General features: G+C 44.1%; 1 protein-coding gene across 2 annotated transcripts in view; it reads left to right on the plus strand.

The window, feature by feature from the left end:
- TBC1D9B (TBC1 domain family member 9B) overlaps positions 1–22,494 on the plus strand; it is a 72,395-nt gene that overhangs the window by 25,691 nt on the left and 24,210 nt on the right. For both annotated transcript variants that reach the window (XM_040440849.1, XM_040440841.1), the window contains exons 4-12: positions 2,809–3,037; positions 3,733–3,991; positions 4,113–4,320; positions 10,155–10,385; positions 11,142–11,285; positions 19,295–19,445; positions 20,411–20,625; positions 21,305–21,422; positions 22,130–22,415. In XM_040440849.1, coding sequence (XP_040296783.1) covers positions 2,809–3,037; positions 3,733–3,991; positions 4,113–4,320; positions 10,155–10,385; positions 11,142–11,285; positions 19,295–19,445; positions 20,411–20,625; positions 21,305–21,422; positions 22,130–22,415 — 1,841 coding nt within the window. The remainder of the gene's footprint in view (positions 1–2,808; positions 3,038–3,732; positions 3,992–4,112; positions 4,321–10,154; positions 10,386–11,141; positions 11,286–19,294; positions 19,446–20,410; positions 20,626–21,304; positions 21,423–22,129; positions 22,416–22,494) is intronic.

The following is a 22,494-nucleotide window of genomic DNA, read 5'->3' on the forward strand; positions in this document are numbered from 1 at the left end:
TTAGGTCTGCTTTCACACTGGCGTTTTGGCTTTCCGTTTCTGAGATCCGTCTTGGGCTCTCAGAAGAGTTCCAAAACGGATCAGTTTTGCCCTAATGCATTCTGAATGGTAAAGGATGCGCTCAGAATGCATCAGTTTGCCTCCCTTCAGTCACCATTCCACTCTAGAGGCGGACACCAAAACGCTGCCTGCAGCGTTTTTCTGTCTGCCATGTGGTGCGGAGCAAGACGGATCCGTCCTGGCACACAATGTAAGTCAATAGGGACGGATCCGTTTTCTCTGGGACAATAGAAAATGGATCCGTCCGCCATTGACTTTCAATGGTGTTCAAGACGGATTCGTCATGGCTATAGAAGACATAAAACAAACTGATCTGTTCATGACGGATGCATGCGGTTGTATTATTGTAACGGAAGCGTTTTTGCAGATCCATGACGGATCCGCAAAAACGCTAGTGTGAAAGTAGCCTAATATGTCTCTGACATATCAAAGGTTTTTAAAGGCTTTAAATTTTAATAAGTGATTCAGCTCTTAAACTGTAATGTCTCACTTAGGAAGATTTTCTCGTAGTATGTCTCTGGTGCATTTCCTGTTTCTTTATATTAGGAAGATAAGAAGGGGTGTGATGTAGGAAACCACAGCTCTCTTGACTGATCTCCCTGTGGGCCTGTGGTTTACCGGCGAATTAGATTTCCCAGAGTACGGTAGTCTTGAAATCAAGAAAACCATTCAAGTGAAAAATATTGTACATTTTCTTCAGAACCCTGTTGTACCCTAATTATGTGGTCAGAATTCTTTCAGAATACAGAAAAATCACTGTAAGGCTCCATTCAGACATCTGTAGTGCGGATCGGCAATGCACCGGCCGGCACTCCCATAGAAATGCCTATTGTTGTCCGCAATTGCGGACAAGAATAGGACATGCTCTATTTTTTTGCGGAACGGAAGATCGGGGCCGCGCTCTGGAAATGCGGATGCGAACAGCACACTGTGTGCTGTCCGCATCTCTTCTGGCCCCATAGAGAATGAATGGGTCCGCACCCATTCCGCATAGTTGCGGAACGGATGCGGACCCATTCTACGGACGTCTGAATGGAGCCTAAGTCCGGGAAACACTGCCCATGTGTCAGCCTCATCTCCCGGACTGACAGTGGCTCCCCTGTTCCAAAGTGATAATGTCAGTACAGTACAATAGACCCACAATAGATAGGAACTGACTGTATCGTAACTCACTATGATACAGTCCAGGAGCTGCGGCCAACTCATAACCTATGATTCCTGGGCAGAGCATGGTCATGTGAATCAGGCTTTAAGAGTCTGTTTATATCTGCAGTAGACAATGTATTTGGAGCATCCATCGCAGATTCCACAATATTTGACAGAAGAATAAATGCAGCACTTGATGTACACCTTGCCAAAACTTGATGGATGCCATTATAAGTCAATGGCATCTGTCCGGTGCCGATGTTGTCTACCAAGCGACGGATCAGACAAGGTGTTGTAGCTTCCTTTGATAAACGGAAGCCACAGTGCAAATGTGAACAGAGCCGAATATATAATTTCTATAGAAAAAGTCATTGTATTTGGTAAGATTAAAAAGATGAAAGCTGCAATTATTTATCATCTTATATGCTTGCTGGAATTGTATTTATATTTTTTTATGCATTTTGTGCGTATGCCCAGATACACTGGAGATAGATGATATATGTACAGTAAGTTATGCAGTCAACATTTACAAACATCACCCCTAATGTACTAGGCTACTAAAACTCAGACCCCCCAACACAGTCCAATACTGCCCCAGAAATCTGCCCTGCTTATTTTATATTAATGCAGTATGATTTTAAAGGGGTTCTCCGGGAATTAAGAAAATGAAAACACGTAAATATTACTTTATTATAAATATATTCCCCAAAACCTTTCATTAGTTATAATGATTAGGAGAAACAAAATGGCCGCCGTCCTATAAGTACACACAATTCCTGCCCTAATCACACAGCAGGACAAGTTACTTCACAACACAGAGCTATAGAGCTGCCTCATCCTCCTCTATGCTCTACTTGTCAGGGATTATGATCCTGAATACAGTTTAATATGATATTTAGCTGAATCTTTGTTGGAATGGAGTTCATGAGGAAACATGAAGTACAGACAGGGAGGGACAGAACAGACTGTGGTAAAGGAGACTGCATACAAGTGCTGCTGCTCATTAGCTGCATCTGCTCATGAACTCAATTCCTACAGAGATTTAGCTAAAGATCTTGTCAGTGATTATGATCCTGAATACAGATGATAAGATCTTTAGCTAAATCTCTGTAGGTATTGATTTCATGAGCAGATGTAGCTAATGAGCAGCAGCACTTGTATGCAGTCTCCTTTACCACAGTCTGTTCTGTCCCTCCCTGTCTGTACTTCATGTCTCCTCATGAACTCCATTCCAACAAAGATTCAGCTAAATATCATATTAAACTGTATTCAGGATCATAATCCCTGACAAGTAGGACAGAGAGGAGGATGAGGCAGCTCATTACCTCAGTGTTGTGAAGTAACTTGTCCTCCTGTGTGATTAGGACAGCTTTTGTGTGTGCTAATAGGACGGCGGCCATTTTTTTTCTCCTAATGATTGCTCCCTAGACAAAACAAGCCATTATAACTAATGAACGGTATTTGGGAGTATATTTACAATGAAGTAATATTTAAGTAAAGTATTTTCATTTTCTTAATTCCCGAAGAACCCTCAGGATGCTTTAGTTCAGAGTAACTTTACAGACTATAATATTGCTTTAATTGTTTATTTTTTAATGAAAGGGTATTATTGCTGAGGAGAACAAAAGCCTGCTTCCAAAGGATGAAGAAGACCCTGGGAAGTTCAAGGAAGCCGAGCTGAAAATGAGGAAGCAGTTTGGGATGCCTGAGGTGGAGAAGCTGGTGAATTATTACTCCTGCAGCTACTGGAAGGGACGGGTCCCCAGACAAGGATGGCTCTACCTGACTGTCAACCATGTCTGCTTCTATTCATTTTTGTTGGGGAAAGAAGGTGAGACATCCATCACTTCTCTTACAGCTTGGGCTGACTTAGGGTACGTCCACACGTTGCATAATTTCCACTGCTGATTTGCAGTGGATTTCATTCTGTGCATTGCAAAGTGTAAGATCCGCAACGTAAATTAACATGCTGCAGATTTAAAGTCCACACAGCAGCTCAGTTTATGCTGCAGTTTTTTTTCAGAGTGGTTGCAATCTCATACTTATAGCTGGCATTGTAAAAAGCTGCAGGTTTTCCACACGCAAATCTGCTGAGGAAATTCTGCGTTGTTTACGCCACGTGTTGACGTACCCTTTGGTGAGCACATTGCCCGTTTATTTAGTAGTCTGTTCTATGGTGATTACCAAAAAGATCCTTATGATCTATACAGCTTGAGAACACCAAGGTAGTGGATTATCCAAAATGCTTAAGGTTTTTCTGCTGTATTTTACTATTTAGGGTATGGTTGCGGAAAAACACTTGAAACTTGAAAGTACAATAAAAGCTCCATGGATGAGTATTTAAAAGGGTTATACAGGAGAACATGGATGCATTATTCCAAAAATGGCACCACACCTGTCTGCAGTTGTGTATGGACAGAGGTTTAGTTGTGCTCAGTTTTATGTACTGGAAAACATTTTCGTGATATTAAATATCTGAGCAGGATTTTAATGGCTGTGATTTTATTCATGTTGTACTCCTTTTAGTGACTTTGATTATCCAATGGCTTGATGTGACTCAGCTTGAGAAGAATGCAACGCTGCTTTTCCCAGAATGTATCAAGGTCAGCACACGGGACAACGAATACTTTTTCTCCATGTTTCTTAACATCAGTGAGACTTTTAAGCTCATGGAACAGCTCGCCAACATTGCTATGAGACAGCTTCTGGACAATGAGGGTTTCCTGGAGGATCGGAACTTGCCCAAACCTACACGTCCTCTCAAAAACATTTCTGCTCTGAAGAGGTGAGTTTGTCTACGATACCAGGCTGTGTACTGAATATAGAAATTACCTTGACTTTTTTACATTCTGGTTGTGTTGTCACATGGTTTTCAGATTACTTGAATGTCCCTCTTATCTTGTCAGAGACCTGGATGCTAGGGCAAAGAATGAACAGTATCGTGCCACGTTCCGACTTCCCAGAGACGAGAGGCTGGATGGACACACAGACTGTACATTGTGGACACCATTTGCCAAGATGCATATCCCTGGTCAAATGTTTGTTTCTAATAACTACATCTGCTTTGCCAGCAAGGAAGAAGAGGCTTGTCACCTAATTATACCCCTCCGGGAGGTGAGCATGGGGTCCGAACATGGATACTATGATTTGTAGAGGGAAAAGGATGTTCTGTTGTAGTGTTGCAAATATACATAATGTCAACAAAGGTTTGTCTCATTGCAATCTGTATATGAAGTGCACAAATTCCACATAGGAGGCAATCGCTTTGTGAAATTAATATAGAGAGACCGTTGAGATTACTTTGCAGCATTGCAGTGATAAAATGGTCTTGAGGGTTGGTTCAGTTGAAGAAGGGAAATACACATAGGATATAGGAGACTTAAAAATGTAGCCTAGATCAGGGATGTTCATCTGTGGGGTTTCACTGTATTTGCAGTAGGCAGAGTGCGCATTTAATACTAGAGAGCCTGTGTGATACGGCTGAATGGTTATTTAAAGAGGCTTTCAAGGAGTTATATATTGATGACCAATCCTTTGGATAGATCATCAGTATTTGATCGTGGAGGTCCAACTCCTGGGACCCCAGATGATCAGTTGCATGAAGGGGCCGCAGCATTCTTCATAGTAAACTAAGCACAATGCCGTTCACTTTAATGGAATTGAACTACAGAAAGGCAATGTGACCTCTGGATACAACATTACAGATCTAGGAAGAGGTTGCAGGCCTCATGGCTGCCAGACAGGATCATAAAGATCTGATGCTCTCACATTAATTAATGTTGAAGCATCAGGCACTTATGCACATGGCCAGTGGCTGCATCCAACTGTATTGCTGTCCTCAGGAGAATGAGAATAAGAGAGAGAGAGAAAGTATGAGGGTCAGACGGATCTATTGGAAAGGATTCCACTAGATCTGAATAATTTGAGGCGCCTCGGGTTTGTAGGAGTGGGGTGGAAAGGAGGTTGGGTGCTAGATACTAGAGGCTGCTCCGAGTTTAGTCAGGTCGACAAGGGTGTCTGCCTGTAAAGGATATGGTAGTATGCCAAAATAGGGGGACTGGTAGGTGGTAATACCCTCCAGGTCTCACCTATTCTTGAATAAACCCTTTTGGGCGCCAATAGTGGTCGGTCGATATTGGTGGGTTGGTGTCAAGCTACTTAGGTGTGTAATAGGTTTTGCATCAGCATAATATTTGCAAAAAAGTGAATTAAAGGATGTAGGGATGTATATAGAGATATCGATGTATAGGATAAAAACATATATATACACATATATAAAATCTGCATAAAAGATTAAAAGTTTGTTCACATAGATAGGGTCACTGCATACCGTCTCAAGTGCCTAAGAGACCGTGTTCTGCAGTATCGTACACAATGTAGTGTGGTACAGTTGGGCAAATCAATAGGTAAAATCTGTTTAAAAGGATACCAATACATATATTAAAATAATGTGGTATCGTGGGTTTATTTACTCACTTCACGAGGGGGGCGGTTTACCAGGATAAGCATAATACACCTGTAAACCGAACACCCCCCCAGCCTGGATCGCTTCTAGAGTTTTAACGGATGAAGGCAGCCAATCACAAGGGTGCTTCTCTTCAAAGGTCTTTATTGCATGTACATATAAATCCGGCTCAACGCGTTTCGGGACAGGCACGTCCCTTCATCAGGAGCAATAGTGTCCCTGTCTATGGTCACCTTAGACAGGGACACTATTCTTCCTAATAAAGGGACGTGCAGTATAGTATTGCTGGACCTGCCTATTTCTGTTGTCCATGCCTACTTGTGTTGATCCACCTTCTGTCAGTTTAAACCCACCTGACCTCATTGACTTCTATATACAATTTTCCAGGCATGCTCTGTGACTTTGTACAAGGAAAGAATAGATAAGCTCTGACAATCAGCTATTGGGAATGGTGGATCCTGTCCAGTATTTTGTGCTGCACTGTGGTATTTGGTTCTGCTAAGGCAGTATTTTATGCTGCACTGTGGTATTGGGTTCTGCTGAGGCAGTATTTTGTGCTGCACTGTGGTATTGGGTTCTGCTGAGGCAGTATTTTGTGCTGCACTGTGGTATTTGGTTCTGCTGAGGCAGTGTTTTGTGCTGCACTGTGGTATTTGGTTCTGCTGAGGCAGTATTTTGTGCTGCACTGTGGTATTTGATTCTGCTGAGGCAGTATTTTGTGCTGCACTGTGGTATTTGGTTCTGCTGAGGCAGTATTTTGTGCTGCACTGTGGTATTTGGTTCTGCTGAGTCAGTATTTTGTGCTGCACTGTGGTATTTGGTTCTGCTGAGGCAGTATTTTATGCTGCACTGTGATATTTGGTTCTGCTGAGGCAGTATTTTATGCTGCACTGTGGTATTTGGTTCTGCTGAGGCAGTATTTTATGCTGCACTGTGGTATTTGGTTCTGCTGAGGCAGTATTTTGTGCTGCACTGTGGTATTTGGTTCTGCTGAGGCAGTATTTTATGCTGCACTGTGATATTTGGTTCTGCTGAGGCAGTATTTTATGCTGCACTGTGGTATTTGGTTCTGCTGAGGCAGTATTTTGTTCTGCACTGTGGTATTTGGTTCTCCTGAGGCAGTATTTTGTTCTGCACTGTGGTATTTGGTTCTCCTGAGGCAGTATTTTGTGCCGCACTGTGGTATTTGGTTCTGCTGAGGCAGTATTCTATGCTGCACTGTGGTATTGGGTTCTGCTGAGGCAGTATTTTGTGCTGCACTGTGGTATTGGGTTCTGCTGAGGCAGTATTTTGTGCTGCACTGTTGAGGCAGTATTTTGTTCTGCACTGTGGTATTTGGTTCTCCTGAGGCAGTATTTTATGCTGCACTGTGGTATTGGGTTCTGCTGAGGCAGTATTTTGTGCTGCACTGTGGTATTTGGTTCTGCTGAGGCAGTATTTTGTTCTGCAGTATAGTATTGCTGGACCTGCCTATTTCTGTTGTCCATGCCTACTTGTGTTGATCCACCTTCTGTCAGTTTAAACCCACCTGACCTCATTGACTTCTATATACAATTTTCCAGGCATGCTCTGTGACTTTGTACAAGGAAAGAATAGATAAGCTCTGACAATCGGCTATTGGGAATGGTGGATCCTGTCTTATCTATACACGGAGGTGATATCTCCTTATCATTACAGGCAGTAACTGCAGTAAAGTGATCTGTACAAACCAAGAAGTGGCACCTATTATTAGGCAAAGTGCCCAGTGCAAAAACTGCAGGGTTTTTCCGTTTTAGTTTAAATATAAAAGGTGACATGGAAAATTAAAAATAACGTTATCAAACATTATTTAAAAATATGTAAAAAAAAAAAAGAAAGGAATTTAAACAGCAGGTAATTTTCTCATGACACATTCCCTTTATAGGGGCTGTCTCACTTCAGTAAGTGGCATTTATCACGTAGAGAAAGTTAATAGTTAATACAAGACACGTACTAATGTATTGTGATTGTCCATATTGCTTCCTTTGCGTACTTGATTCATTTTTCCATCACATTATACGTTGCTCGTTTCCATGGTTACGGCCACCCTGCAGTCCATCAGCGGTGGCCATGCTTGCACACTATAGGAAAAAGCACCTGCCTCTCTGGTGCCTGGGACCGTGGGAGCGCACATAGGGTGGTGCTTCTTTCTATAGTGTGCAAGCACGGCCAGCTCTTCTTATCTTGTGCTTAAGCCTATACTGGGAGGTCAACATGCCCATTATCCCTGCATTATGTCATCATTATATGCATTATTCCTTTGCTATGATATTGTGCACATTTTTCTGTGAACTATGACATCACTGCATTATTTCTGTACTGTGACATCACTGTGAACATTATCCCTGTAATGTGACATCACATTATCTCAGTATTGTGACATTACTCTGTATTACCTCACTACTGTGGCTGAGCTGTAGTGGATTATATCTGTACTGTGACATTACCACTTACGTAATTTATGCACATTATGCCTGTAAATTATACAAAGACCCTTGGCACAGATTGAAAAGCAAAGTAATCAATAATATGATTTTCAGGCTCTGAATTCTGCCAAAGAATGAAGTCATAGTAATGGTCCATTGACACGTCCGTTGTTTCTTTCCTGATCTGTTCCGTTTTTTGCGGAACAGATCTGGACCAGATCTGGACCCATTCATTTTCAATGGGTCCTGAAAAAAATCGGACAGCTCAATGTCTGATTTTTTTTTCAGGACCCATTGAAAATGAATGGGTCCAGATCTGGTCCAGATCTGTTCCGCAAAAAACGGGACAGATCAGGAAAGAAACAACGGACGTGTGAATGGACCCTTAAGTTGCTCCCCAAATTTTGATATGGGGCCTCCTAACCCCTTGTAACGGTCCTAGGGATGTGTTTGAAAAATATATGTCTGCAGGATCAGACTACATACACATCAGCACACCAGTAGGGCTGGCCGATTTTGCCTGAAAAATCTTGATTATTTTCAATTTAAGGACAATTATGTTTTTGATTATTTTATTTTTTCGTTTATTTATTTTTTTATTGTATTTTTAGTGACGCCATTTTAGGTTACATATAACCAATCAATTAACTTTTATTATTTTTTGGGGTGGTTATGGGGAACCACCTATGAATTTTTTGCACTTTAAATTTACGACATTCATGATGCCTCATAACTACCATGTTATTTATTTATTTATTTTATGCTCTTATATAGCGCTACTATATTCCGCAGCGCTTTATGTTACTTTTATTATTTGGGTCAATCAGCGGCCCCCACTGATGCCATGGCATTTTTTTTTTCTCCAAAGTCTCCCCTCCCCACTGTTGGCCGCGTTGATTTCGGCGCTTTATATTATAATGAGCCGACTCAGTTATACTAGGCGGAGACTCGCAGTTTCGCTGGGGGCGGTTCTCTTCTCCCTGACTGTGAGCGCATCCAATCAGAGCGCACAGCTTATAGGTGCCACCAAAAGTGATCACCCTCGCTCTGAAAATAAGTCCAACATATAGTAATATTTAGGGTAACTGAAATGCTTTACCTGCTCTGACTAGTTCAGGCTAAAGGAAGCACTTACATACTTGGCCTGGAGCCACATGACTAGTAATGTCACACCTTCTTTTACCCATCTATTCTAGCTAATACTGTCATGGGCAGTAGGCCGATGGTGACCGGGAGCTCGTTACCTGTCTAGATGCCACAGTCTCTATTGACTGTGGCATCTAGAGAATTCCACGGCTGGAATTGGAGTTATCTCTATCCCAGCCGTTACAGCAGGAGCCTGGCAACACTTAGTTGTGGGCTCCTGCAGTGATCCGGAGCGCTGTATCAGCACCGCTTGTGTAGGGTCACTTCATTCCGTGCTGCCCGCACACGGGGTTAATGGCGTGGGTGGTAGGTACTGAGCACACTACACAGCCTGCCTGATATAGTGCTCTGGACAAAAAATTCAATTAGTCAATATTTCAAAAAACAACATCTCCGAGCCCTGAAAGGTTGAATTAATTCAGTTAAAGGGTTTTTCAAACCCCTATAATGAACCCCCTCAATGCCCTGGCCCCTCATATACATTATACTTACCTGCTCTCCGGCACAGGGAAATGCAGCGGCGGCCGTGCAAGGATCCGGAGCGACGTGGCTGCCGGGTAACAGGTAAGTATAATGTATACGAGGGGTCCGGGTGTTAGGGGAAATGGGGTTCATTATAGTGGTTGGATAACCCCTTTAATCACCCAGCCCTGCACACCAGTTTTGCTTGCATTCTCTAAGCATGGATTAACAGCTGCAGCAACCTGGTGCACACATCTCCATAGGAGCTGTACACATTTTTTTATTTTAATAAATACTATTTGTAAAGTTCCTTTTTTTCTATTTTGGTTTAGAAGGTGCATGTACCTTTTTTAAGATCCAGTTCTGTGCTGAAAATAAGATGAGCACAGAAGTGAATTATTGGTTCCTAATAAGCGTTGTGTGAACTGCAGGTAACCATCGTGGAGAAGGCTGATAGTTCCAGCGTGCTTCCTAGACCATTGTCCATCAGTACTAAAGGGAAAATGACTTTTCTGTTCGCCAATCTTAAAGACAGGAACTTTCTGGTTCAACGCATCTCAGACTTCCTGCAGAAGACATCACTACAGAGCGCCAGAGGAGACAACGGAGGGGAACAACGGGCTGCCATGCGGAAAGGAAGCAGTGGCAATGGCACATATGAGGTGTAAAGAGCTTATTACCGTTTTCTAACCCTTATCTGAATAGTACAATGTTATGCTGCAGTGAGGAGATGAAAGAACAGGGCAGTAATCAAAGTATATAATTTAGCTACGTATTTTATTGCACCTAACCAAAGCAGTGCTTTGGGTGTCTTTTCAATATATACTATTATAAGGAGAATATAGTTGATTTAGCAAAGTTTAAATAGTTCACCATCTGTTGGACGGTAATGTCATGATTCCAGGGTCCTCTTGTCAGGAGAATACCAGATCAGCAATAGTGCTGGACCACAAATAGCATTTATCACCTATCCACAGGATGATTGCTGGAACCCTCACCGATCATGAGAACGAGCCCTCTGTGTAAATGGAGCATTGGTGAGCAATCGTCAGTGATAGCTATACTCTGCAGTCCCATAGAAGTGAATGGAGTTGTGGTCACACATGCCACTGCCCCATTCACACAGGGAACCTGGAGATCAGTGATCCGACCTGCAGCAATCATACCTTTATTGCCTATCCTGTGAGCAGGTGATAAATTTTGCTAGAATAGAAACTGCATACATTAAAAAGATCTCTTAGACCTGATGAGGCTGGTGTACTTACTTTCAAAATCCTTGTCAGAATGGCTGTATAATCATTTCCTAAAGTTTTCCCGCTTGATACTTAAATGAGCCAATAGATGTTTTAGTGTCAGCCACATATTTTTCAGTCATATGTTTTGTCATGTTTAAGTAAATTTGTTTGTCTTTCTGATAGGCACCAAGGCTTGATCCCAGTAGCCCAACTTATGACGGACCCAGTGTTCCTCAGAAGACTAATAATACAGGGGCTCCCACTACCTCTCATGGGCTCCTGAAACTCTTCCAGAGAGAATCCATTGAAGAACTAGGTCCTAAATGGGTAATAGATGCTTATTCTGTAATCTGGCTAAAATAGTCTGGTTAGGTTTTTTTCTTTACAATGTTCCCTCCTTCCACATGACTTTATATACACGTATGTACAGGGCCGGCTCCAGGTTCATGTGGGCCCTTGGGCGATAAATCCCAGTGGGCCCCCATGAGGCATTTTTTTACATTGACATGTCCCCCTGTCCCCCATACAGTATAATGACTACTAGTGGCCCTTCACACAGTATAATGAACCCCCAATTTCCCCCCCACACACTGTATAATGACCACCTGTGGCCCTGCATTCAGAATAATAACCCCCAGTCGCCCCCATTTAGAATAATGACCCCCAGTAGCCCCCACACTGGGGGAATACTGTATGGAGGGGGCTCTGGGGGTCATTATACTGAATGGAGGGTCATTGGTGATCATTATACTAAATGGGGGACACTGGGGGTCATTATACTATGTAAAGGGCCCTCACAGTATAATGACCCCACAGTGACCCTCCATTCAGAATAATGACCCCCAGTCGCCCCCACACTGGGGGTTATACTGTATGGAGGGGGCACGAGGGGTTATTATATTTAATGGGGGCTCTGGTGGTCATTATGCTAAATGGAGGGATCATTATACTAAATGGGGGGCACTGGGAGTCATTATACTGTGTAAGGGACCCTCACAGTGTGATGAATGACCCCCCAGTGGCCCCCTCACATACCTATCATTGCAGGGGAGCTGGTGGTCCTGTCATTCACTAACCGCAGCTCCCTGCGCTCCTTCTCTCCTCCGGCCGCTGCAGCAGTGAGCCAGGCCTGGAGGAGAGAAGGAGATGTGCAGTGATGGAGCTAGAACTGACTGGGCCCCACAGCAAAATTTAGTACGCCCCCCTCCCCCCCAATGTGTGTTCACATTACGTTTTTCCTATCGGTTTGATGTATACACATGTGCAGCACTCCACGTTTTTGTATCCTGCAGAGTCAAGTAAAAAATGCAGAGGTTAACGTATATGTCTTTTTACCATGGAACTGTATGGTGAACGGACGCCACTGTACGGCATCAGTCTGAGGCGTCTGTTAGGGCTCTTTCACACCTGCGTTATTGTCTTCCGGCATAGAGTTCCGTCGTCGGGGCTCTATGCCGGAAGAATCCTGATCAGGATTATCCTAATGCATTCTGAATGGAGAGTAATCCGTTCAGGATGCATCAGGATGTCTTCAGTTCCGGTACGGAACGTTTGTTGGCCGGAGAAAATACCGCAGCATGCTGCGCTTTTTGCTCCGGCCAAAAATCCGGAACACTTGCCGCAAGGCCGGATCCGGAATTAATGCCCATTGGAAGGCATTGATCCGGATCCGGCCTTAAGCTAAACGTCGTTTCGGCGCATTGCCGGAGCCGACATTTAGCTTTTTCAGAGTGGTTACCATGGCTGCCGGGACGCTAAAGTCCTGACAGCCATGGTAAGTGTAGCGGGGAGCGGGGGAGCAGTGTACTTACCGTCCGTGCGGCTCCCCGGGCGCTCCAGAGTGACGTCAGGGCGCCCCAAGCGCATGGATCACGTGATCGCATGGATCACGTGATCGCATGGATCACGTCATCCATGCGCATGGGGCGCTCTGACGTCATTCTGGAGCGCCCCGGGAGCCGCACGGACTGTAAGTATACCGCTCCCCCGCTCCCCACTACTACTATGGCAACCAGGACTTTAATAGCGTCCTGGGTGCCATAGTAACACTGAACGCATTTGGAAGACGGTTCCGTCTTCAAATGCTTTCAGTACACTTGCGTTTTTCCGGATCCGGAGTGTAATTCCGGCAAGTGGAGTACATGCCGGATCCGGACAACGCAAGTGTGAAAGAGCCCTTAACGCATACATTTTTGGTATGCATTAAATGGATGGAAAAAATTTGATGTGAACCCAGCCCTAGTGTCAGAATAAGCAGCGTGGCGGAGAGGGGACGCCGCCATGTACTGACAGAGCGCTGCCTGGTCCTGTGGTCAGGGATGGGGACTGTGCTTCCCAAGGATCATTTTCTACTGGGAAATACAGGGCGCAGTATAATACACTAGAGTCTATATAATATAAAGATATTAGCCTTACCCCCTAATGATAATACAATTAGGTGGTCATTTATTATATAGAAATACGTCTATATTAGGCGTATTTCTGACACAGATGTGGCGCAAAGGTCCTTAACACCGCAATCTGTATCTTTTCCCGCTCATGCCAGGTCTAAAAAAAGTGGTGTGGGCAGGGAAAGGATACAGTTATGGCCATCCAGTTATTGGATACCACCGCCATATAGTGATAACACCGCCATATAGTGATAACACCGCCATACAATGATAAAACCACCATACAGTGACCGGATAAGGCTACTTTCACACTAGCATTCGGGGCTCCGCTTGTGAGCTCCGTTTGAAGGGTCTCACAAGCGGCCCCGAACGGATCCGTCCAGCCCCAATGCATTCTGAATGGATGCGGATCCGCTCAGAATGCATCAGTTTGGCACCGTTTGTCCTCCTCTCCGCTCAGCAGGCGGACCCCTGAACGCAGCTTGCAGCGTTCAGGTGTCCGCCTGGCCGTGCGGAGGCAAACGGATCCGTCCAGACTTACAATGCAAGTCAATGGGGACGGATCCGTTTGAAGCTGACACAATATGGCTCAATTTTCAAACGGATCCGTCCCCCATTGACTTTCAATGTAAAGTCAAAACGGATCCGTTTGCATTATCATGAACAAACATGTTCATGGTAATGCAAACGGATCCGTTCTGAACGGATCTAAGCGTTTGCATTATAGGTGCGGATCCGTCTGTGCAGATAACAGACGGATCCGCACCTAACGCAGGTGTGAAAGTAGCCTTAAAGGGTATAAGAGGGCACAGTACAGGGAATGACTAGGGGCACTGCACAGGGTGTGGTAGGAGGGCACAATGCAGGGTATAAAGGGGCACAGTACGGGGTGGGGGGGCACAGTCACATGACCCTGTGACGTTAGAAGGTTCTTATGGTGAATGCGGTTCAGATGCCACCATAATGAGAGGCAGAGGAGTGAGACAGGGGCCCGGGGCCCTGGATGGACAGGAGGGGTGGACACAGCAAGTAGGTTGAAGGGGCTCTGAGGGGGATTCATACAAGTAGTGGCAGGAAGTCTGTGCAGGGCAGCAATAGGAGATAGGAGGGTGGGACAGGAGCCCTGGATACATGAGGGAGGAAAGGAGACGGCAGGGGCCCCATAAGGGTGATATAGGACAGGATATGGGGGGGGGGGGGCAGGTGTCATGGAGACAATCAGCTTAATAAAACAGTAACACAACTAAATAGAATGAAGCAGCAGTGTCCCCCCCTTTCCTTCTGTCCCACAGAGAAGAGACAGTCACAGTGCAGACTCACTCACAGACTGTGTTCACACTTCTCTGCTCCAGCTCCAGCCGTGCGGTCTCTCTCCAGTCTCCTCAGGCAGCTCTGTCCTGTGTAGAGGGGGCGTGTCCTGAGTCTCTGCAGCTCAGAGGGCCCACCAGAGGGGTACTGCGTATGTGAAAGGACAGCAGTGAGAGCTCCCACCTGTATTGATGGGCCCCCCCAGGAGCATTGGGCCCCGGCACTTGCCCGGGGATGCCGGGTTATGACGCCGGCCCTGCGTATGTACCCATATAGTAGAAGGATGAAGACATTATAATGCTGTGCTTTACCACTGACATGCTGACTCATCATGACGGTTGTATCTACAATTTCCTGGGTTACACTGGCAGGACGTGAGGCATACTCTATTGTATAATGGAAGTAGTATTTTTATGTGGTGCAAGCATATAGAGGATATTCTGTGTGAGTTATGAGAGCGTACAAAGTGAAATGTCGTTATTCTGACGACCATTATTCCCGAAAGTTTAATCATTTGCTTTAATAATTTGGGCTCCAGAGCTGCATCTGTATACCTCAACAGGGCAAGTGGAAAGGGCCTTTCTTAGGCTACTTTCACACTAGCGTTCGGAGCAGGTCCGTCTGATGTTTCATCAGACGGATCCGCTCCTATAATGCAGACGTTTGCATCCGTTCAGAACGGATCCGTCTGCATTATAACTTAGAAAAATTTCTAAGTGTGAAAGTAGCCTGAGCGGATCCGTCCAGACTTTACATTGAAAGTCAATGGGGGCGGATCCGTTTGAAGATTGAGCCATATAGTGTCATCTTCAAACGGATCCGTCCCCATTGACTTACATTGTAAGTCTGGACGGATCCGCTCGCCTCCGCACGGCCAGGCGGACACCCGAACGCTGCAAGCAGCGTTCAGGTGTCCGCTCACTGAGCGGAGCGGAGGCTGAACGCTGGCAGACGGATGCATTCTCAGCGGATCCGCCTCTACTGAGAATGCATTAGAGCTGAACGGCTGCGTTCAGGACCGCTCGTGAGCCCCTTCAAACGGAGCTCACGAGCGGACACCTGAACGCAGGTGTGAAAGTAGCCTTACTGAGACGTCCCCTTTAAGGGTTTACAGTCGTTCTTTATGCTATAACCTTTAAGTTATTGTGACAGAAGGGGAAGAACACAGTGATGAGAAAAAGGACATTGGTGCACATTTACTAACGTGAGTGCAACTAGATTTTGGCATAAAGTGCACTAACACGTGGTGCAGTTTGGGACATCTAGGTTTATAGAAATGATCTGCACCTGGTCGGAAAAGGGGTGGTGACTTCATGGGAAACGGGCTATGGCCAAAGATGTGACATTTTGCACCAAAATTTCACCACAATTCTGGCATAAAATTCTGTATCAAACTAAGTAATTGGTATAAAGTTACACAAAAGTGTCTAGCCATGTACTACATTTATCATCCAGCCTGAGCCAGGTGAAGGTCTAGACAATCTGTCTAATGCCATCCATAGGATTAGTAAATCTGCCCACTGTACAGAGTGGCCCGCCCATGGCAACTCAACTTTCAGTTCCTATAGGGCTCTGAAAAAATGAAAGTTAAGTTCGGATGGGTTGCTATGGACAACGAAGACAGATTTACTATTAGGCAGATTGATTTGAGATATTGGAGGCGGGCTACTTCTTTGTGGGCCACCCTGTATTTCAGCTAAGCTGTTTGCAGCAATAGCACATAATGCCCAGATTTACTAGTATGAGTGCACCTTGATTTTGGCATAAATTGTGCCAAATTGTAGCGCATTTTGATACAATTTGATGCATATAGTTTTAGAGAAGTTATCTGAGCTTAGCCCAAAAAGGGGTGTAGCTTGTGATGCAATGTTTTGCAACAAAATGTGCCATAATTCTGGTGTTAAAGGGGTTCTCCGGGCCTCCCTAAAAATGAGGGCTAAATCTAACCTGTGCAGAGAAGATTAGGACAGCCATACTTAACCCTAGTAGCAGCAGCGTTTTCACGACCCTCTTCACATTCACGTGACCGCTCCTGTCGGGCTTTCAGCTCTTCCGCTCCAGCACCGCCTTCTTCTTTTCCTCCAAGAAGCAGGAGACAGTGCATCATCGCTGACATCACCGCAACTAGGGTGGCACTGGATGACATTTAGGGGCATTGGATGACATTTAGGGGCACTGGAGGGTATTTGGGGAGCTGTGGATGGCAATGGGGGCACTGGATAGCATGTGGGTGCACTGTGCATGTCACTGTTATGGGGACCCTGTAGATGTTACTGTTACGGGGGAATTGTGGAGGTAATTGTTACAGGGGCTCTGTGGATGTCACTGTTATGGGGGCACTGTGGAGGTCACTGTTATGGGGGCACTGTGGAGGTCACTGTTATGGGGGCACTGTGGAGGTCACTGTTATGGGGGCACTGTGGAGGTCACTGTTATGGGGGCACTGTGGAGGTCACTGTTATGGGGGCACTGTGGAGGTCACTGTTATGGGGGCACTGTGGAGGTCACTTATGGGGGCACTGTGGAGGTCACTGTTATGGGGGCTCACTTATGCAAATGACAGTGATCAGCCCCGGAATCCATGTCCCGATCCATGTGTCGGTCACATTTTCCAGGCTGACTGTGTCTTCCCTGATGCATACTGCCTGTATGTATGATGCAAACAGTCTGTATCTGACCGCGGGACAATTGTCGTGTACTCACCTCATCATGTGTACTTACCCCCCGATCAGATAGAGACTGGCTGTTTCATACATTACTCTCATACAGTCAGTTCGGGTCAGGAGAGTGCAGTCGGCCTGGGAGATGTGTCCTGCACATGAACCGTGTTTCACGGGCTGATCATGGTTGTATCACACATGATAGGCCAAGATAAACATTTCAGCAGGCAGGACCAAATAAGATAGGATTAGGCTTAATGCACAAAACCTTATCCATTCTGCAGTCTGCAAGATGCGCATCTGCTAAATAAGTATACTGTCCGTGTGCGATCCTGACGGATGATGTCATCTGTGTGTTTTCCTCATCCGTATGTCAGTTCCACAAAAGATAGAGCAACTAAAATGCAGACAACAAACCCATACAAGTCAATAATATCAAAAAAATGCGGCTCGCACACAGACGGTATTCTTATTTAGAGCATCCGCAACGTGTAGACCGCAAAACGGATATGGTTGTGTGCACGAGGCTTTAGATATACACTACATCAGGCAGTATCATACAAGATAGGATTAGATACACAGCTCAGTAGAAAGGATCATACAGGATAGGATTAGATACACAGCTTAGCAGGCAATATCATACAAGATAGGATTAGATACACAGCTCTGCAGACTGTATTGTACAGGATAGAATTAGATGCACAGCTCAGCAGACATGATCACACATGAGAATCTTTGATACAGGAACAGTAGACCGTATCACAGATGATTGCTTTAGATATAGAGGCACAGCACACAGTATCTGACATGATAAGCTTAGATACACACCAGACAGTATCATGCAAGATGGGATTAGATACACACCACACCAGACAGTGTAGTACAAGGGATAGAACAGTATAGTACAATGGGATTAGATATAAAGTTCATCAGGCAGTATCGCACACAACAGGCTATCCCACACCAAAATTATAGGTACACAGCATATAATTAATCAGAATATACACTTTATTAGTTTTACATCAAATATAAAAATATAAATTCAGCAGCAGTAGCATATACAGAAAAACAAGCCATAGTACTATACGTCAAATGTTATTAAGCAAAACCCATCTATAAACTCTGTTATAGTATGGTTCCCACCCTTAGACAGTATAAGAGGGTAATATTCATTCCTGCATAGTGCAAAAAAACATCTATATAATAGTTGATACAAAACACCAGGGTATGTGACCTCAACAAATAGTAACAAAGTGCCTAGTGCAATAAATAGTAAATAGAGAACATCAGGGAATGCATAAAAAGTTATACAGACCAGTGTGGCTTAAACCCCAACGCACGTTTCGCAATTCGCTTCCTCTGGGACACAACAGGCTATGTATCAGGCTCAGCAGACTGTACCATACTTTATAGGATTAGATACAGATGTGATTTGATGTGCTTGCTCATTCAAGCTGTTTATTGCAGTCTGGATATGGTGAGGAAGAGCCTGTGGACTGCCAGTGGTGTGATTTAGACACTGAATGAGAAATAGACTAGCAGGATTCATGTATGGGTGTAGTAACATGGCCACATGTAGTGGAAGTCGCTCCTGCAGTGCAGCCAGGCTTTATCAATAAAGTTACCTATTCAAGAAAACAGGAAACTAGGAATGTAAACAGATCTGCCAGGATAGTCTGATGCCCAGACAAGGGGAGAGAAAGCACAGACAGAAAAAAAAGGTATTGGGGTCGTATATATGTATGGTGAGGGGTGTTAGAAGCAAATAAAAAGAATTTCGATTTTGGGACCGGACAACCCTTTTTAAATTCTGTCTCAAATTAAGCTGACCAATTTGAAAAAAAATGGTGTCTAGCCATGCACCACATTTATCATCAAACCTGATCTGGTGCATGGCTAGACAGCCTGTCTAGTTAACACCATCTACAGGCTTAGTAAATTTGCTCTTTTATATACTGTTATATATTGCTTTGTGTAGGCCAAGGAGAAAATGAAGGAAGAGTCTTGGAACATTCACTTCTTTGAGTATGGTCGTGGGATGTGCATGTATCGAACATCAAAGACCCGTGAGCTGGTGCTAAAAGGCATTCCAGAGAACTTGCGAGGAGAGCTCTGGCTCTTGTTCTCAGGTCAGCTATAAACCTTAAGAGAATAGCCAATTAATTGGTATGCTCCAGTAGGCAGTAAAATTTAGGGAGGTCAGATAATCTGCCATCTTGCAGCTCCAGTACTATATGTGTAGACCTGTGTTTTTCTCCTTTTTAAAATATAGAGTGATCACCAATAGGGTAGCCTAGTCAGATAGGGGTTCTCTTGCATTTTGATATCAATGGCGTATCTTTAGGGTAGGTCATCAGTATCAGCTCAGTGGGGGTTCCAGCTCCTGGTACGCCTGATGATCAGCTGTTCTCCAGCACTGAAAGTCCAGCTGATCGGCCAGAGTGCCAGGAATCGGACCCCTGTTGATCTGTTATTGGTGACCTGTCCTAAGTATAGGCCATCAATATCAAAATCCAAGAGAATGCCTTTAACTTCCCTAGCACGCTCCTTATTTTATCCCAACTTATGAATATAATCAGGGGATAAATCATCAGTGTAGCTCATATAAAGAGATAATATAAGCTATGGGACAAAAAGCTATTGACGGTGGGGGGGAGGGCATGGATTAAAAAAATGTTACACCGTGGCCCAGTGAAATTATAGGGTGCCCTGTAGTTTGAAGACATCACAGGGCTGTACATACAGATGTAGCAATTCCAAACTTGAGTGCATGTCTCATCGTGATATCCCAGCAAAAATGCTATTGAAAGTCACTGAAAAAGTCAATTAAAGGTTTCTTGGCATTGTTTACTGGAGGTGTTAAGAATCAAGATGACAATTGCTACATCTGTATGTATATGGGTTATTAGGGACTCTCCTTGGTGGAGTATCTCAACCAGACATTCTCATTTTAACTTTAATTAGCTAAATACTGTTTAGCTGCATCGTGACATATATTTATCTGAGCACTTCTGGAAAAGTCTATGATGCTGGTTGGTGTGTGCCATTCTAACTAGGCTTTCTAATTTATTTTCCTCGCATTTTCTATCTGTAGGGGCCTTAAATGAAATGGCAACACACCCTGGTTATTATGCTGACCTGGTAGAGAAATCCACAGGAAAATGTAACCTTGCCACAGACGAGATAGAGCGTGATCTCCATCGCTCTATGCCTGAACACCCTGCGTTCCAGAATGAACTAGGAATAGCTGCATTACGCCGCGTGCTGACAGCATATGCTTTCCGCAACCCTAACATTGGGTACTGCCAGGTAGGACTTAATACCAATTTCAGTGCAAGAGCATTTTGTGAACATGTTTTCAAACCTCTAGATAAGTTCAGTAGCACACTAACATCAGGACAGGGTGCAGTAGATGGGTCCCAAACACGTCAATACAGAAATAAAAGTGACTCGGCACTCCAAAATGTACTTGCAAAGCACACGTTATTTACTGCAAGATCGTGTATTATAATTTTTTTTATGTTTCGTTTCCTATATGGCCTTCATCAGACACAAGGATTCCGCAAAGGAAAGGAAAAGGGCCTAAGCCCTTGAAAATAGCGCCATTCTTCTAGGCTTAGCGCATTATGTCCTCCTCAGTGCGGCATCCTTGTGTCTGATGAAGGCCATATAGGATAAAAACATTTTAAAAAAAATACATTGGATGTTCGCACAATAACGTCTGCTTTGCAAGTAAATTTAGGAGTGTGGAGTTTCTTTCATTATATTTTAAAACCTAGTGTATATGTATTAGTGTTGTTTGTAATAAAGTACTAAAAACTGCTTTTATATTCTCATTATGCAAAAATATTCCCACCAATGTTAGTACAAAAAGATCCAATATTCTTCTTTTAATGTATTATGTGGGTTATTACACAGTATATACTACTATATGTGCAGAATGTACACTGGATGCCAGTGGTTAATCACAACCCTTTTCCCTCTGCAGGCGATGAATATAGTGACCTCCGTTCTGCTTCTTTACTGTAATGAGGAAGAGGCATTTTGGCTGCTGGTGTCTTTGTGTGAACGGATGCTTCCAGATTATTACAACACTCGGGTTGTTGGTAAGAGAGCAACATCAGCTGTCTCTCTGCAGTATTGAACTGTACATTGCCTATATAAACGTAAAGAACCCATACACATAAAAGTCCTCGAGACCTGCCAAATTGAGGGGAACCTGGAGGCCTCTCAACTATCTCCTGACATCATCTGTTGGGAGAGAGCCAGAAAGCCTGGAAATCCACAACATGCCCTGTAAGCTATGTATGAAATGGTGTCAGATTTACAAAATATCACTAAAAAGGTCCATACTTACTGCTAGAATGGTAGGTTAAAACATCAGTTTCCAGCGAGATGCAGACAAGTCACGATGAAAAGGTATGATCACACGTAATGGTTGAGGTGCAGTTAAAACCACATTATAACCTATAGGTTGAAGTGCAGTTAAAACCACATTATATCCTATAGAAAAAAAATGAGTTTTTGGATATACATTGTGTTGTCTGGATGCGGACCCTGCATGCAAATTACTGTTAATTGTCAGTCTTCAACTGTGCTTACCATTCCAAACAGTTGCAAGTACAGGTGAAACCCAGCAATAAGCAGGAACCTGCATGGAGATCCCAGTCACGCATTTATCTGTAGTGCACCATGCTGGAAAATAACCTACGGGTCACTCCCATAATATTAGATGAGGTGGCCTGGCCTTCAGCTTTACCTTTCTAGATAATTTTTTCCTATTGTTAACTATATTTCATGTTTGGATTTTCAGGCGCCTTAGTGGACCAGGGTGTATTTGAGGAATTGACACGTGAGTTTCTACCACAGCTGTCTGAGAAGATGCAGGAACTGGGAGTGATCTCCACCATTTCTCTGTCGTGGTTCCTCACCTTGTTTCTTAGTGTCATGCCATTTGAGAGTGCAGTGGTGGTGGTTGACTGCTTTTTCTACGAAGGGATCAAACTGATTCTACAACTATCACTGGCCGTGCTTGAGGCCAACATGGAAAGCCTTTTGTACTCCAATGATGAAGGGGAAGCCATGACTGTACTTGGGAGGTAATAATTGTAATATGAATTTTGGTTCTGTTTCAAGTGTGGTGATTTTTTTTTTTGTTAAAGGCTTGTGCACTGTAAT

This window comes from Bufo bufo, chromosome 1, assembly GCF_905171765.1.
Source record: "Bufo bufo chromosome 1, aBufBuf1.1, whole genome shotgun sequence".
NCBI classification, from domain to species: Eukaryota; Metazoa; Chordata; class Amphibia; order Anura; family Bufonidae; genus Bufo; species Bufo bufo.